Genomic DNA, 15,447 nt, shown 5'->3' on the forward strand with positions numbered 1-15,447 from the left:
GCATGCTCTGCTCCCCAGGTGCCCCATTGAGGAAAGCGTCCAACACGCCAAGCGGCTTTGTGGGTGGCAGCTAGACACGTCCCTCTCTGCACTTCCCAGGGTTCTTTCAAGCACATCAGCTGCTGAATTCTCATGATGCATCACATGACTGCTCAGAAGAGCTCAGATCCACTTTAAACAGAAAGTGGTTCCCCCAAAAAACTTACTGCTTTATAAAAATACAGTTTATGATAAGCAAGTTTTTGTTTGTTTGTTTTAAGTGATGGGATCCACAACCACAAAGCTCCCGGTGACATTACCTGAACTAAATCCTTATATTCTTTCTTCTACCACATACTACACTACCTCAGCAGACTCAGAATATCATATTTCTGCCCAGCCAGTGTGGGTCACTGCTTGAGCATTGACCTATGAACCAGGAGGTCACGGTTCAATTGCACATGCCCAGGTAGGGGACGTGCAGGAGGCAGTCAATCAATGATTCTCTCTCATCATTAATGTTTCTATCTCTCTCTCCCTCTCCCTCTCCCTTCCTCGCTAAAATCAGTGAAAAAAAAGAGAAAAATATATAGATATAGATATCATATTTCTTTCTATAATTCCTTACAATCCCACACATTTCCAACTTAACTTTCTAATATCTCAGTAAAGCTTTTTTTCTTTTTTAAATATAGGTCAAATCTGGTTTAAATGAACTGGAAAGGCCTTTCATAAGAGAAATAAGGCAGCAAACTAAAAGACCACCAGGCAAGGACACAGCAGACAGACATGGAAAGGAGAGGGAGGAGGGTGCTCTTGTCACAGTCTCACCTCCACCTGGCCTGGCCCACACTGTCTATAGGTAGAGTTCTTTCCTTCACTAATATTATGGGTCCCTCAGTGGCCGCTAACAGAAGGTGGTAACAGAGTGATAACAGGACACAATCCCTCCCCTCAGCTTCCATGCACAGTTTTTCCTAAAACTGACCTACCTGAGAATAGCACTGAGTTAAGATGCCAGTTCTCCTTTCCACTGCAGTCCCCATCCACAATCTGCCTTCCCCAATTTAAAGGAGAAATGCACCCCTCACCCACTTTAATCTCTCTATGGCACATTCGCCCTAGGTGTAAAAATCCAGGGAGCAGAAACATAGGAATATTTTAAAATACCAATGTTAGCAAAGTTGCCTTTAATAAAGACAGCATAAATCATGCCTTTTCCTACTTAAACATATTTCTGGTACAGATTAGACGAGGGGATAGCAACATGGTGCTTTGGCCCATAGTTGGGTTGTTCTGAATTCCGATATATCATACAGTAGGCAGCAGCGGGAGTGATGATTTTCATGTCACGATCTTGTAACTTCCATCTTCTCGCTACAATCAGAATATACGCAGCTCAGGAGGAAGACTCCCATAAGAATAAAACAAATCAAAGCCTCTCTCATCTAAGCGACAAAACAAAGCACTGTGCCTTCTCTGTCTAACCATCTCAGAAATATAATTCCAAAGTGAAGTACTTTTTGCTGAACACATGTTGACATTTTTATTTAAATTGACAAATGACAGAAAAGCAAGCTGGTTTGGCTGACTGGTTTTGCCAAAGAGTTATATGTTGGACATATTCCATAAAGTGAATGAACTAATTCTGCAGCTCCAAAATCTGATGAATATAAAGTACATAATTAGATAAAAGCACTTTATCAAACATCTTGTATGGGCAAATGTACATTAAAGTTAACAATTTTTAATTTCCCTAATCCTTTCCAACTAAATTGGATTAAATCACATGCCCTTAAGTAGAAGAGGAAAAAGGCATAATTCTCTTTTGATCAATCTTGGTAAAGCATATTTAAACATATTTCCCAGAAATTGTGTAACTGAATTTCTACCATGATTAACAAATCATTTGCAAGTCAGGCAGGTTTTCAGTTCATTGCTTTCAAGTAAGTAAATTGAAGGAGGGACCTAATGAGTGGGCTGAGAAATCCCTTCTGTCAGGAACATAAGGAAAGAGGTGAAGGGAGGGGTCAGAAGGTAAAAACTTCCAGTTATAAAATAAATAAGTCATGGGGGTGTAATGTATAGCATGGTGACTATAGCTAACAATGTTGTAGCACCTATTTAAAAGTAGCTAAGAGAGTATACCTTGAAAGTTCTCATTACCAAAATAATATATATGTGGTGATGGATGCTAACTAAATTGATATGGTGATCTTTTTGCAGTATATACAAATATGAAATCATTGTTGTACACCTGAAAGTAACAAAAATGTTGTACTAGTATGTCAATTACACCTCAGTAAAATAAAATAAAGATTTAGAGGGGAAGATGACAGCTACATTTCATTTGAGGTACCTGATAGATTATTAAAAATCCTTTTAGATGACAAATCACTGTAAATTTTGGCATGACTCAGAAGAAGTTGAAGAAATCGCATGATCTTCCTTTATCATAATCCTTCCTTTCCTATTTACCTATTTAAGCAAATTAGGCTACTCAGTGTTTGTATATATTAAAAATATAGGAATAAAATTGTTGTTAAATAGCTTTTATTTAAATTCTGGAAAATCACTGCTCTCAAGAACATAAGAAAACAAGCAGGTCTGGAGGGGGAGATGATGCCTTCCATTTGAATACAATGCGTTTGAGGTACCTGAGAGACATCCAAATACAGAATAAGAGTGAACACTTACATCGCACTGACCACACAACTTAAAGCACTAGTCTGCATGTTTTACATAGACTTGTTTAACCCTCAGCTACCACCCTTGAGTTGGTACTTCTACTATCCCAACTTAAAAATGGGGAAACTGAGGCACAGAGAAGTTAGGAGACTCTTCCATTGCCACACAGCTCTCCCATGTACTACAGAATATGTGAATCCAGATGTCTAGATCCAGAGTCTGTATTCTTACAAAGTATAATCCTCTTGGGATGTCTGGATTGGAAATAGGAATTTTAGGGTCAGCTGTATTATTAGATAGTAATTTACACCACAGAGCAGACAGATTACATAGGAAGAGTGACACAGATTCGACAGCAGAAAAATGAGGGCTTCGGTGCTAGGGCATTCCCTTCCAGGCCCCTGGACTCATGCAAAACCTCCAGCCATCGGTTTTTCCAGGTTTTTTTCCAGGTCCCCTTCGCCTGCTGCCGCCGGTCCTCCCAGGCTGTTGCAGTGTTTATGATGCTCTTCATAAAGTCCAAGGGCTGCTAAAGAAAACCTTTCTGCTTCCTGATCTTCGCCCTCTGTTCCCCCACCGGATGCCCGAAGACACCTCAGAAAGGAAAAGTTTCAATTTGCAACAACCCAGCATGACAAACTTCCTTTCTTTCCTTGTAAGAGGACTCACGTTATGATTCACACGCATCTCATCAGCCACTATGGGTGTTTGCCAGAACATGAAATTACAGAAAGTAAAATCTCACTCAGGTCGCAAAATACAATGAATCAGGATGCAAACAACACCATTACTCATGGCAGAGCCAGCCTGCCAGTGCTCCAGGGATGAGGCTCACTTTTGCTCAGAGCATTTGGGGCAGAGGGGAAGATACAAATATATACACAGTTCAGCTTATATTTTTAAAGGAATTTATTTCAGAGACAAATAGTCCCGGGAGAGATAGTATTAAATGTGCAAGCCTGTACCCAGTTGAAGCATAAGAGAATCAAGAATAAGAAATCCTGGTGAATATCAATGTTTTTATGAAACAGGCAGAGAAGTGATTATACGGAAGATTGAATCAGAATAACCAGAGGAAAACTTGAAAAGAGGCAAATAAGGAGAATGTGTTGTCATCAGAGCAGAATGAGAAGATCTCAAGGATCGAGTCATTAGAGTCAATGCAACAGAAAGGTAAGAGCTGAAAGTGCCACTAGGATTTAGCAACTAGAGGCCTGAGGACAGTTTCAGTGGCATGATAGGCATCAAAGCTGAACTGTGAGAAGTTCAGGAATGAACGGGGTTTGAGAAGTGGAGGCAATGAATTTAAATGAGGCTTTCTCTTGTGACCAGAGAGTCAATATGGCCATAGACAGGGGAGGGCATGGGAGATGGGGAAGGGTGGTTTTAAATGGGAGAGACTTAAACATTCCTAAACCCTGATGGAAGAGAGGGAATAGAGAGACAGAGGGTTAGAGATGCAGAAGGGAGAGGTGAGCCCAGCCAGTGTGACTTGGTTGAGCATCATCCCATACACCAAGAGGTCACAGGTTGGATTCCCGGTCAGGGCACATGCCCAGGTTGTGGGCTCCATCTGGGTGGTGGGCAGGAGGCAGCCCATCGATGTTTCTCTCTCATCGATGTTTCTATCTCTCCCTATCCCTTCCTCTCTCTCTAAAATCAATAAAAACATTTAAAAAATATATTGCTATTCTGGAAGGACTGAATCAGGTAGAAACCCAAATAGTGTTCCGATTAGGAGGCAAAAACAAGGGTTACTTATGAGAAAGTGAAGGGGAACAATTACAATTACATCAGTGAAGGAAGGCATTTCTCTAAGTAGCAGCTAAGCTAACATAGTGACGTGAACTCTAAAGAATGTTTTTAATTTTCAGTCCATTCGTCATAGTGTTTGGGACATAGCCCCAGGCATAATACCTGCTTTCTTGTTTTTATAAATAGGTGTTTGAGATATAATGCTGCATTAGGCCCAAAGGTTATTTTGCCCAGTTTTAACATTTCCTGCAGTTTGAAGAGTAAGACATGCAAGGCACGTCCTCTGGGATGGGAGCTCCAACCCAACTCCATTGAAAGTGGCTCCATTTATTTCTTTATTTTTTCACAGTCTTGGTGAAGAAAAGAAGATTCATTAGAGGAAGGGCTACGTGCGCGCTAGCTGGACCGGTATCTACATATGTCCCTCCCTGTTGACTACTGAAGTCACAGGGCAGGAGATGCAGCAGCCTGATTCTGAAAGCCAGGTTGCATTCCATTCTGTATTCTGACAAAAGCCATAATTATGTGGAACTTCTGCCTTTGAAGGAGTAAATTGTAAAGGAGCCTCAATCGCTAACACTAAAACGACATGATTATAACTCCTCATTTTACGAACTGAAGGAGTACAGATATCACATTTATCCCGATTACTGCTTTCAATATCAACGAAACTCATCTTCTAAGATCTCCAGACTTATTCCAGAGAAATAAGTGTTTCTTGTTTATGTCACCCAGTCTATGGTAAGTTGCTATAGCAGCCCAGACTGACTAAGAACACTGGGCTAAAATCAAAGTGTAGGCAGGGCTGTGTTCCTGCGAGAATCCAGGGAGAATCCATTTCCTCGCCTTTTCCAGCTTCCTGAAACCACTTGCATTCCCTGGACCAAGGCCCCTTCCAGAAAATGCATGACTCTGACCTCTGCTTTTGTTGTCCCATCTCCTCCTCTCTGACTCTCCTGCCTCCCTCTTTTATGTGTAAGAACATTTGGAATTATACTGATCTCATAAAATTCTTAACTTAATCACACATGCAAAGCTCCTTTAAAGTGACATGTTCATAGGTGCTAAGAATCAGGACACAAAACATAGAGAGAGCTGGTACCCATTCAAAGTAAAGATATTCCAAGTATTCCTGGCCTGGTAGCTCCATTGGTTAGAGCCTCATCCTGATATATCAAGGTTGCTGGTTCACTCTGGTCAGGGTACATACAAGAAGCAACCAGTGAATGCATAAATAAGTGGAACAATAAACTGAAGTTTCTCTCTCTTTCTCTCTCTCTCTCTCTCTCATCAGTAAATAAATAAATAAACATTTTTTAAAACATACAGCAAACTGAGCTGCTGGGCTCATACATGGTGAGGAGAACAAAAAGGTGTTCCTGCTGAGCTAGCGACTAAGCTGGTGCTAGCCAGTGACAGCCAGTCCTAGAATGAACTGGAGAGAACAAACTTCTCTGGAAGTCCCACTGCTCTGATTAACGGCCAGTACTTTACGAGAATTTTAAACATGACAACTAAGTGGCAGGACCATTAGACAAATCTGGACCTCTCCGACTCCTTATGTGTGTTCTTATAATCCCCATGACAGACTGCCTCACATCCACCTTAAATCGAGGCTGGAAATTTTCTCTGTGTCAAACCAAGGCCCTGATATAACAGAGCCACATCCCCCACTCAGACCAGCTGGATAAAGAAAGAACCTGATGACAGAGGCCAGCGCAGAACAGAAAGTAGGCTCAATGCCCAGGCTAAATGCTTTCACGTTTGTCTATAGGAAAAGGAACTGCAAGTATGTGAACTTCATGGTGCATCTTGAAGAGATTGCTTTATAAAAGAAAGCTGGGGTTAACACATGCAGCTCGGTGTTGATTCGGTCTCAATAAACGTGTCTTCATGAAGAACTCCTTTTATTTTCTTGAGATCTTTTTACAGACCCTACCTGAGAAGTGAAGTTAAGAAATTATGGTGCCCAGGATGTTCTACTAGTAAATCAAGTCAGCTGTACTCCTTAGAGAGAAGTTTGCCTTAACAAGGTTTATATCTGTCTAGCTGTTTCTCTTTGCACATAGGTAACACCTAAATCAACGCATCTGCTACATGAACTTCCCAGTTATAATTTAATAAAATTCATATTTTTCCATTTAATATTTCAGGCAGTAATTGCCCTTTCCCTAGAATTCCTGAGATTACGTGAAAAACAGAGAGGCTCTAGTACACGTTCTGCACATATTAGGCATTCATTAACTAATTGGTAAAGGAACCATGAGCCCATGCACTAAGGACAAAATAAACTACTCTTACCACATGGTCAACCTGAGAAGTTAGCTTATTGTAAACCACCATTTAACTCCCCTCAACACACATTAATACGTAAATTGCCCAGAAAGAGACCATTCCTTAGTATCCTAAGTATGCAGAGCCTTTTTATCTTACATGCATTCTGGTCAGGTTATTATAGTGGTGGCAAAGTCTTGGAAACATCAAGACTTGAATTTGAAATCTGGTCCTAATACTTGATGATTATGTGACCTGGGGGAAGTTGCTTCACCTTTTTAGCTTCCGTTTCCTTATCTCTAATGGTAGAATAATAAAATCAAACTTGTACAGGTGTTCTGAGCATGCCATGACAACATATGGAAAATATTCAATAGTGCCTAGTGCATTGATGACAATGATGACGACGGGTAATGATGATGAATGGTCTAGATCAGGGGTGGGCAGCCCCTGGCACGCGTGCCCAACATGGCACGCCAGTAACTTTTGCTGTCACATGAAACCCTCTCTTATAATCTTCCATTTACAATTTTTTTCTTAATATCGACTTTTTTATTTTTCAGATAAATTCAGTGTAGGTGCATCTTAGATAAATAAATAATTTTACATAACAAGTTATCTTAAAGACCATAGACATGGATTGACGAGAGAGGGGAAGAGCAATTTCTATGCCTCTGCCTTAACTCTCCCTGCCTAGAAATTTATCCTTAGAGTTGACTTGGAAAACATTGAAAAGCGATTAGAGACAGGAGTACCAGAGAGAAGTGTCGAAAACGAACTATTGAAGACTTGGAATGCCATCCCAGAAAATTTTTTCTGTTTAAAAAACTTTGCAACAGCGTTACTCTCCATGTTTTCATCCACATATGCTTGTGAATCTTTGTTCTCAGTGATGAATTTTGTTAAGTCTCATAATAGGAGTAGCCTGACGGATGAAAGTGGTAGCTCGTGCATATCTCTGAAGGTCACAAAATATAAACCTGATGTAAAATCTCTGTCATCAGTGATGCAGCAGCAAAAGTCCCACTGATAATATCAAACGAAGTCATAAAGTTTTCTGTCAGACTATCAGTGTACATGTATACATTAAAAAATAAATGTATTTTTCATCATCATATACTGTGTTTTTGTCACTTGAATGAATTTTATTATTTCTTCAAGGTTCTTCACATACGTACACACCTTAAGAGATATCAAGTAGGCGTAACATGTTCTCAAAAAATTAGGGTTGGCACACAGAAGAATTTTGAGTCAGAGATTTTGCTGGTTTTGGCATGCACTCACAAAAAGGTTGCCCACCCCTGGTCTAGATCCTCCAGGGCAGACAAGTTCCCTGCCATGCTTGGTCCATCTGTCCTAGAGATAGACATCTGTCCATCTGTCATCAGGCATATTGCTCTCCAGTTCTCTAGGATAGCTGCCTATCTTCTCAGGCAATATGCACTAAATCTCCAACGTGGCCATAAAGCCCTCCCTGACCCTTCAGCCACTGCCAGTCCAGCTCACTTGCTTACATTTTGGCCATAACTGTCTGACTAGCAGTGCTGCAGGTTCCCCAGTCCCACCCTCCCTTCCTACCCCCACCAGTGTTTGGGGCATAGCCCCAGGCATGATCCTTTGCTAATGGAAGAGAGAGCCTAGGGCTTTTCACTGCAAGTGAGTCATCTCTTCTTCCCTTGTTATCTTTTGTTTGTTTGTTAATCCTCACCCGAGGATATTTCTTCTACTGATTTTTAGAGAAAGTGAAAGGGAGGGGGAGAGACAGAGAGAAACATCAGAGACACATTGATTGGTTGCCTCCCACATGCACCCTTGATCGGAACTGAACCCGGGACCCTTCAGTCTACTAGCCTACGTTCTATCCACTGAGCCAAACCGGCTAGGGCTCTATTCCCTTTTATCCCCAGAGCCTCTTCTCCCACTTTCTCTTTTTATTTACCTCAAGAGTCGACCTAAGTGGTACTTCTAAGAGCCTCAAAGTCTTCTCTATGTAGATCTTAATTATACTATAGATTGTTACACAGGCACTCCCCATTAAAAATAAACTTCTGGGTGCTGAAAAAGAGCAGAGCAATATACAAAACCCATTCGAATGGACACTATGAATTTATGAAATTCATTACTCTAGTTTTAAGGCAAATTTTTTTTACTATGTCCTGTGCATTCCAACATAGGGTATTCTTTAAATTCCTATTTACCATAAGTAACTATGGGATATTTACTAGTACATTAAGTAACTATGGGTTATGCAGGGCTGCTCCTACTAATATAGACAGAAGACAAGGAAATACGAATTTGAGTTTATCACCAACTTCCCTAGAAACTTAAAGTTGGGCCTTGGGTGGTTGCCATTCCAGAGTGGAAAGCCTGCCTGAGCTTTTCCTCAGAGAAATCCTTAAGTTCTGTCTCAGTCCCCGTGAGAAGTGAGTTGGGAATGGATTCGTGTGTTCCCACCTGCACGCACTCAGGCCTCCAGAGCTGTGTGCTCTAATGAAAGGTTACCTGGAGGAAAGGCCTTATTCTCACGCCTTCCCACAACTGAAAGGAACATCAGACAACCAGACATTGAACGTGCAAAGACTATGCATGTTCCCAAATCACCTCTGTTTCATCTGAGTTCACCAGAAAAAATTTCAGGAGGTAAAAAATCATTTTTCCATGTGATTTACACACCTGATCAAAAAAATTACCTACAAGCATTCCCTCTCTAATTGTGTAATTTGTTTTCTCCTAAAACATGTATTACAAACACTATCACAAATGACAAAATTCAGGAGTAAAAGTAAGAAAAAAAACTTTTTTTTTTTTGGTCTTAATAAAAGCCCTGGAAAACTTTAAACTATCAATACCAACTGCTCATTCATTTTGTAGTGATACAGGCCATTGTTTGAAATTCTCTAGCTTTTCACATTTTTCTCCCCTTTGGAAAGGGAGGGGGAGGGAGAAAAGACAGATAAGGTCTACATAATTTTAGCACGACAGTTTTTCCAGGCAAGGTCTGACATACGAGATAAGATCAGAAAACTGTACTTTATTTTTCTGCTAGGAAAAATGTTATTTCAAAAATATGAATGTCATGCAAGATATCTTCTATGGCTTTCAATCTAATCTTTCAGTATAGATTTATAGTTCTGCTATATTGATGTATCGCCTGTATGGGACAGAATTCAGTGAACTCTGAATATGCCATTCCCTTTCTTTAAAGTATGCATTCATGACCGCTTGCCTTTAGAAAGCCATTCCTTTCTGTGGAAAGCTAACCAACACACCCAATTTTTTATTCCTATCTTGTGAAACACCCGTATGAAACGGAACAAGTTATGGAACCAGCTCAAAAAAAGATCACAACTTATCACCATCAATAACATTCCATTTGCCTGCCTCCTCTCACCCTAGCACATTCCTGGGACCTGGGAGGGAAACACCACCCAGCAAGTGTGTTCCTCACTGAATAGACCCCAGATGACCAAGTGGAGGCTGCAAGAACTGATGAAGGAAGAAGAGGAAAACTTTATTCAAACAGGAGGTAAGCAGCATGACAAATAAAAGGTAAGTCAAATGGGGGTATTTTTAAGGTGAGCATAAGCATTTTGCATAAGACTGTGTCTATCTGAGGTTAAGATCTTTCTTAGACTAAAACAAAAGTCACCAATAAATATCCTTGTGTACCTCTAAATCATGACCTCCAAAGTCTCTCCTCTATTTAACAGCTTCTGAGCCTTATAACCATATAGAATCAATACTAACCAATGCAGTGAGTTTCCGTAACTCTCTGAGACAGGCCAGTAAGCCAGAACAAGTGGAATAGAGAAATTGATGCAGATAGTTAAACAGTGGTTGAGTTGAGCGCTGACCCATGAGCCAGGAGGTCACAGTTCGATTCCCTGTCAGGGCCATGCCTGGGTTTTGGGCTTAGTCCCTGTAGGAGGCATACAGGAGGCAGCCAATCAATGATTCTCCCTCATCATTGATGTTTCTCTCTATCTCTTCCTCTCTGAAATCAACATTTTTTTTTTTTTAAAGAAAGAAACAGCAGTTTGGAGCCATCTAGTAAATCCTTTCTTTCCTAAACCAGGGACACTTGAGAGTAAATGGTTTGCACTTCTCCCCAACTAGAGGGTAAATAGTTTAAATCGCCGTACTCAGGGAGACAGCAGAAATCCAGTTAGTGCCATTTGCCAACCACACCCAAGATGATGTTAAGAGAATAAACCTTATTCTGGTACATCAGCATAAAGCCGATGAATATTCTATTGAGATCCTCCCCTAAAACTTCCCCTAAATGCCCAGCCTTTAAAACCCCTCAAAGTGAAGGTTGTTGGCATAATAACAATGCTACATCTAATAAACATGTCTTTGTGCTCATGTACCTATGGCTTCAGCTAGGGTAAAAATCTGGAAATTACTCATTTGAAGGATATGCATACTTAAAATTACAACGGGCACTGCCAAACTCTTTCTCCCAGGAGCACACCCCAGTCTCTCCCCTCCCCTCCCATCTTTCCCCACAGGCATGCATTTACTAAATGCTTAGGGACCCCACAGGCTTACAACCAGGGCAGCAGCAGGCAGTGGCAGTTCACCCCAGGCAAACCTCCTGAACCTGCCCCAAAGCCCCCTTTTCTCTGACTTCTTACTGAGCCAAAGCAGCCCAGCGTAGGCTCATTTCCCCAGGCCTTCCTTGTTTCACCGTCCCCAGCTTTAATACCCATCTTCTAAAATTCACCTGGATTTGTGCTATGAAATTTCTCCTGCACAAAGTCAAGAACCCACACACTACCGGCCGGCCCTAGGCAGACCCACTCAGGGCCAGATCCCCTTTCTGGTAATATAACCATCATCCAACAGCCAGAAAGATGTTCTGAATTAAATCCTTGTGAACAACTGGCATCAGACACCAAAAGCTTGGTTACTTTTATTACTCGTAATCCATCAAGCTCATGAATGAACACCCTTACTTACTTTATAATTGCTCGTCCAACTCCTGAAACTTAGTCACCTTTTTACACTGTATATATTTCTTCTCTTTAACCATTCGCTTTCTTAAAAGGCAATAATATCTGTCACTTCAATAGACCAGCCAGTTGCCTCCTAACACATTCACTGGTTTATTTAGTCCTTAACAGTACAAATGAAAAGTACTCTTTTTTAAAAAATATTTTTATTGATTTCAGAGAGGAAGGGAGGAGAGAGAGAAACATCAATAATGAGAGAATCATTGATCGGCTGCCTCCTGCACGCCCCCTACTGGGGATCGAGCCTGCAACCTGGGCATGTGCCCTTGACCAGAATCAAACCAGGGACCCTTCAGTCCGCAGGCTGATGCTCTATCCACTGAGCCAAACCAGCTAGGGCTGAAAAGTACTCTTGATATGGTTGCAAAAGTGGAAACCAGGTAAGCATCTGTAAAGAGGAGGGCTATCATATGAGTTGTGAATCCTGCAACTCTACAGACTTTTGGGGAGAAATGCAAAGAAATTAGCCAGGAAAAACATGTTTAAGTTTTTCAAAGTCATTTTCATTTACAAGGACCCTAACTACCTAAAACCACATAGGAAAGGCCAGAGATAGAGTGAAAGTTATAACCAGAAACATTTAATACAAAGTCATTGTACTCACTGTCTGATGGCTTCTGTCACAGTAACGCAGCCCAAAATAATCAATCTCCACAAGGTTTATGTGACGGAATACGTGGTCAAGGACAACGGAACCTCTCGTTGACTTCTGCAAAAATAATTCACAGTTTTATTTTTATATTTAACAAGGTGTTTTGTTATTCTCAGTGGGATACAGTCAATCCTCATCTTTTATTAGCTTCGCTCACAACAGGAACAATTTTATTAACCCACAGTTCCCTCTATAAGTTTTGCCTTAGTTACAAAGAGAAAAAAAAGGGAGTTTTGAAGTAATGTGTATGACAGAAATTGCCTTGGAAAACAATCTTAAAATTGTAGTGGGTTTTAAATTAATATAAACATATTTTCTTGTGGTATTGTAAATTATCTTCAGGACAAAATTCTTTTAATAAAGATTCATTTATAGCCAAAACCGGTTTGGCTCAGTGGATAGAGCGTCGGCAAGAATCATTTATATAAAGAGCATCTAATAAATTCATTAAAAAACACACTTATTTTGGTTAAAATCCCACAACTCTTTCACTTTAAAAAGCAATTTTCACCTACAGTGTTACTCTCACAACCAATACAGAAGATATATACTAGTAAAATTTAAATAACAATAGCCAAAGCTTTTATTTTCAACCCTCAACTAATAAACCCATAGATTAAAGACATCAAAGTTAATGTTCTGAAAGGCCCTAGTGAAAATATCTTACGGTATCTCTTTCATAAAAGCAAAAACAAAGGAAACATTCCCCTTGGCTGCTTTGTAAATGCTGACACCTACCTAAAAATCTAATCTCTCTTCTCCCTCTCACACTACATATGTATACAGATTCTTTAAATTAAGATTCTTATCATCTGATTTAACAGCGGTCACCAACCTTTTTGACCTCATGGACCACCAGTGAATAGATTAAATACCAATTATTCACGCATAAGAGATAAACATTTAATCAGCAAGCACTATTCCACGTACCACATTAATCTTGACAATAATCCATTTCGATGGTACACATACAGATATAGATGGTTCTTTTCTTTTGCCCCATCACTAGCAGATATAAGAGGATAGTAAAAAAAAAAAAAAAAGCCCCCCAAGAAGTCACATATTGTGTTAATGAAGTAGGGCTCTGTTCAGTTGCATTTTCCCTCAGAGACTTCAGGTTGCATGCTCACTCCCGTAGGGTGAGTACTCAATATTGCACTGCTTTTAGAAAATGAATTTCTAACATAAGGGAAATGTTTTGATTAAATGTATAATAAAATAGGCGATAAAAGCACACACTGGGAGAAAATGATTCTTATGTCAAATCCCATAGGTATTTTGTTTTCCTCTAACTTATGTTGGATAAACTTAACTGGTCCCTTTTCAAAACCCATTAGATTTATAAACAAAAAGCCCTTCCATGATGGATCTTTAGGTTGTTCGCATAATAACAATGCTACAGCTAATAAACATGTCTTTGTGCTCATGTACCTGTGCCTTCAGCTAGGGTAAAAATCTGGAAATTACTCATTTGAAGGATATGCATACTTAAAATTACAATGGGCACTGCCAAAAAGACCATTACAATTCATTCAATGAGAGTGTGTTTTCCCACACCCTTGCCAACATTTGGATTTAACAAAATTTTTCCAATTTGATTGACCAAAAAGGGAGAGGGGGTAATTGCTCTATCGTGTATGTGCTTACTAATCAATTGCATTTCCTAGCATTTGGGTTAGGCATTCTCTAACCCAAATTTAATGAGCAAATTCTACTAAGTGCTTCTAATACAATTTTACTTAGTATATTTAGCTCTTCACTCTGTCTGGAAGTTATTTTTGTACTTGTGATAAGGGCCTAAATTTGTCTCAAAATGGATAGACAACTGCACCATCTTTCACCAGGAAGGCCATCATTTCTTTGGATTTGAAACAACTTTATCATCTACTAAATGAACCCTCATTCAATTCCATGAATTATTCCTGGACCAATCCTCTAAGATTGTAATGAGTTTAGTTTAATTTGTTGATTCTTTTTTCAAAATTATCTTTGCCAATTCTTAGGCATTTTTCTCTACTAGAGGAAGTTTAGAACCAGCTTGCCAATTTAATGAGCAATTCTGTTGGGAATCTGATGAATAAAATTTAATTGACAGAATTGGGGGGGGGATGATATCTTATATGGTTTTCTTTTATATCCTTCAAGGAAGGTTTATGCTTTTTTTTCATGTAGGTCTTATAAAATTCTACTTGGACTCTGTGGCAGGCAGAATTTATAAAGTGGCCCCCACCAATTCCTGAGCCAGTTTCCCAGCATTTTTGAAGCAGTAAACAGAAATAGGCAGGCAATCCACCAGCCTCCTTTCCCTTGCCCTGTGAGAGCAGTGACTTTGTAGGTTTGGGCCCAAGAACCAAGCCAGGGTCCCAAGTAAAAATCCTGAGTAAGAGTATAGGAAATTTAAAGGGTATACTATAAATATCATCATGAATACAGTTTACCATAGCAATGTGAGTGCATCAAGCAGAATTCTTGGTTGCAAACAATAAAAGTTGACTCTGAATTTACTGGAAAGACACTGGGCATCTTGCAGTTCTATAAGATCACCTGGATGGTTGCTTGGGTCTTTGCCTAATCCCAGTATATCCACAGCCACTAAATTTGGAGCAATCTTTAATCCATCACTTCTTCCTTCCATTGTTCTGCCCATGTTTTGGAGTATGGTTTTCAACTTCAGTTGTTTCACATTTGCTCTTTGCCTCAAAAAATGTTTTTAATAGTTTCTGGCCGGCTGAGATCAGCCTTTCTTATTTTCCAGGCTCTGCTGTGGAAAATGCACACATATCTTTCCTGTTACTTCAAAATATTTCTGGAAGGCTGGCGTATGAGGCTAGTGTTCCATCTTGATCTAATCTCCTTGAGTTCTTTCTCCAGGTCAGGCACAGACAGGGACAGACAGAGTAACTAGAATAGGTAGAGCCACTCTGACCTACTTCTCCTATCCCAAGTGGGTAAAGGAATGCTTCATAAACAAAAGGAGAATGAATTATCCTTTAACATATAATAGGGACAGACTTTAAAATAATATATATATACACACACACACACATATATTTAAATCTGTCCCATTTCAGTACTATAATTATA

The 15,447-nt window shown here is 39.9% G+C and overlaps 1 protein-coding gene across 1 annotated transcript in view; it reads right to left on the reverse strand.

The window, feature by feature from the left end:
- The window catches only part of EPB41L4A (erythrocyte membrane protein band 4.1 like 4A), a 241,435-nt gene that overhangs the window by 136,169 nt on the left and 89,819 nt on the right, over positions 1–15,447 (reverse strand). Inside the window, exon 2 of the mRNA XM_005866454.2 lies at positions 12,316–12,420. Coding sequence (XP_005866516.1) covers positions 12,316–12,420 — 105 coding nt within the window. The remainder of the gene's footprint in view (positions 1–12,315; positions 12,421–15,447) is intronic.

Source organism: Myotis brandtii, unplaced genomic scaffold (genome assembly GCF_000412655.1).
Source record: "Myotis brandtii unplaced genomic scaffold, ASM41265v1 scaffold230, whole genome shotgun sequence".
Lineage (NCBI taxonomy): Eukaryota > Metazoa > Chordata > Mammalia > Chiroptera > Vespertilionidae > Myotis > Myotis brandtii.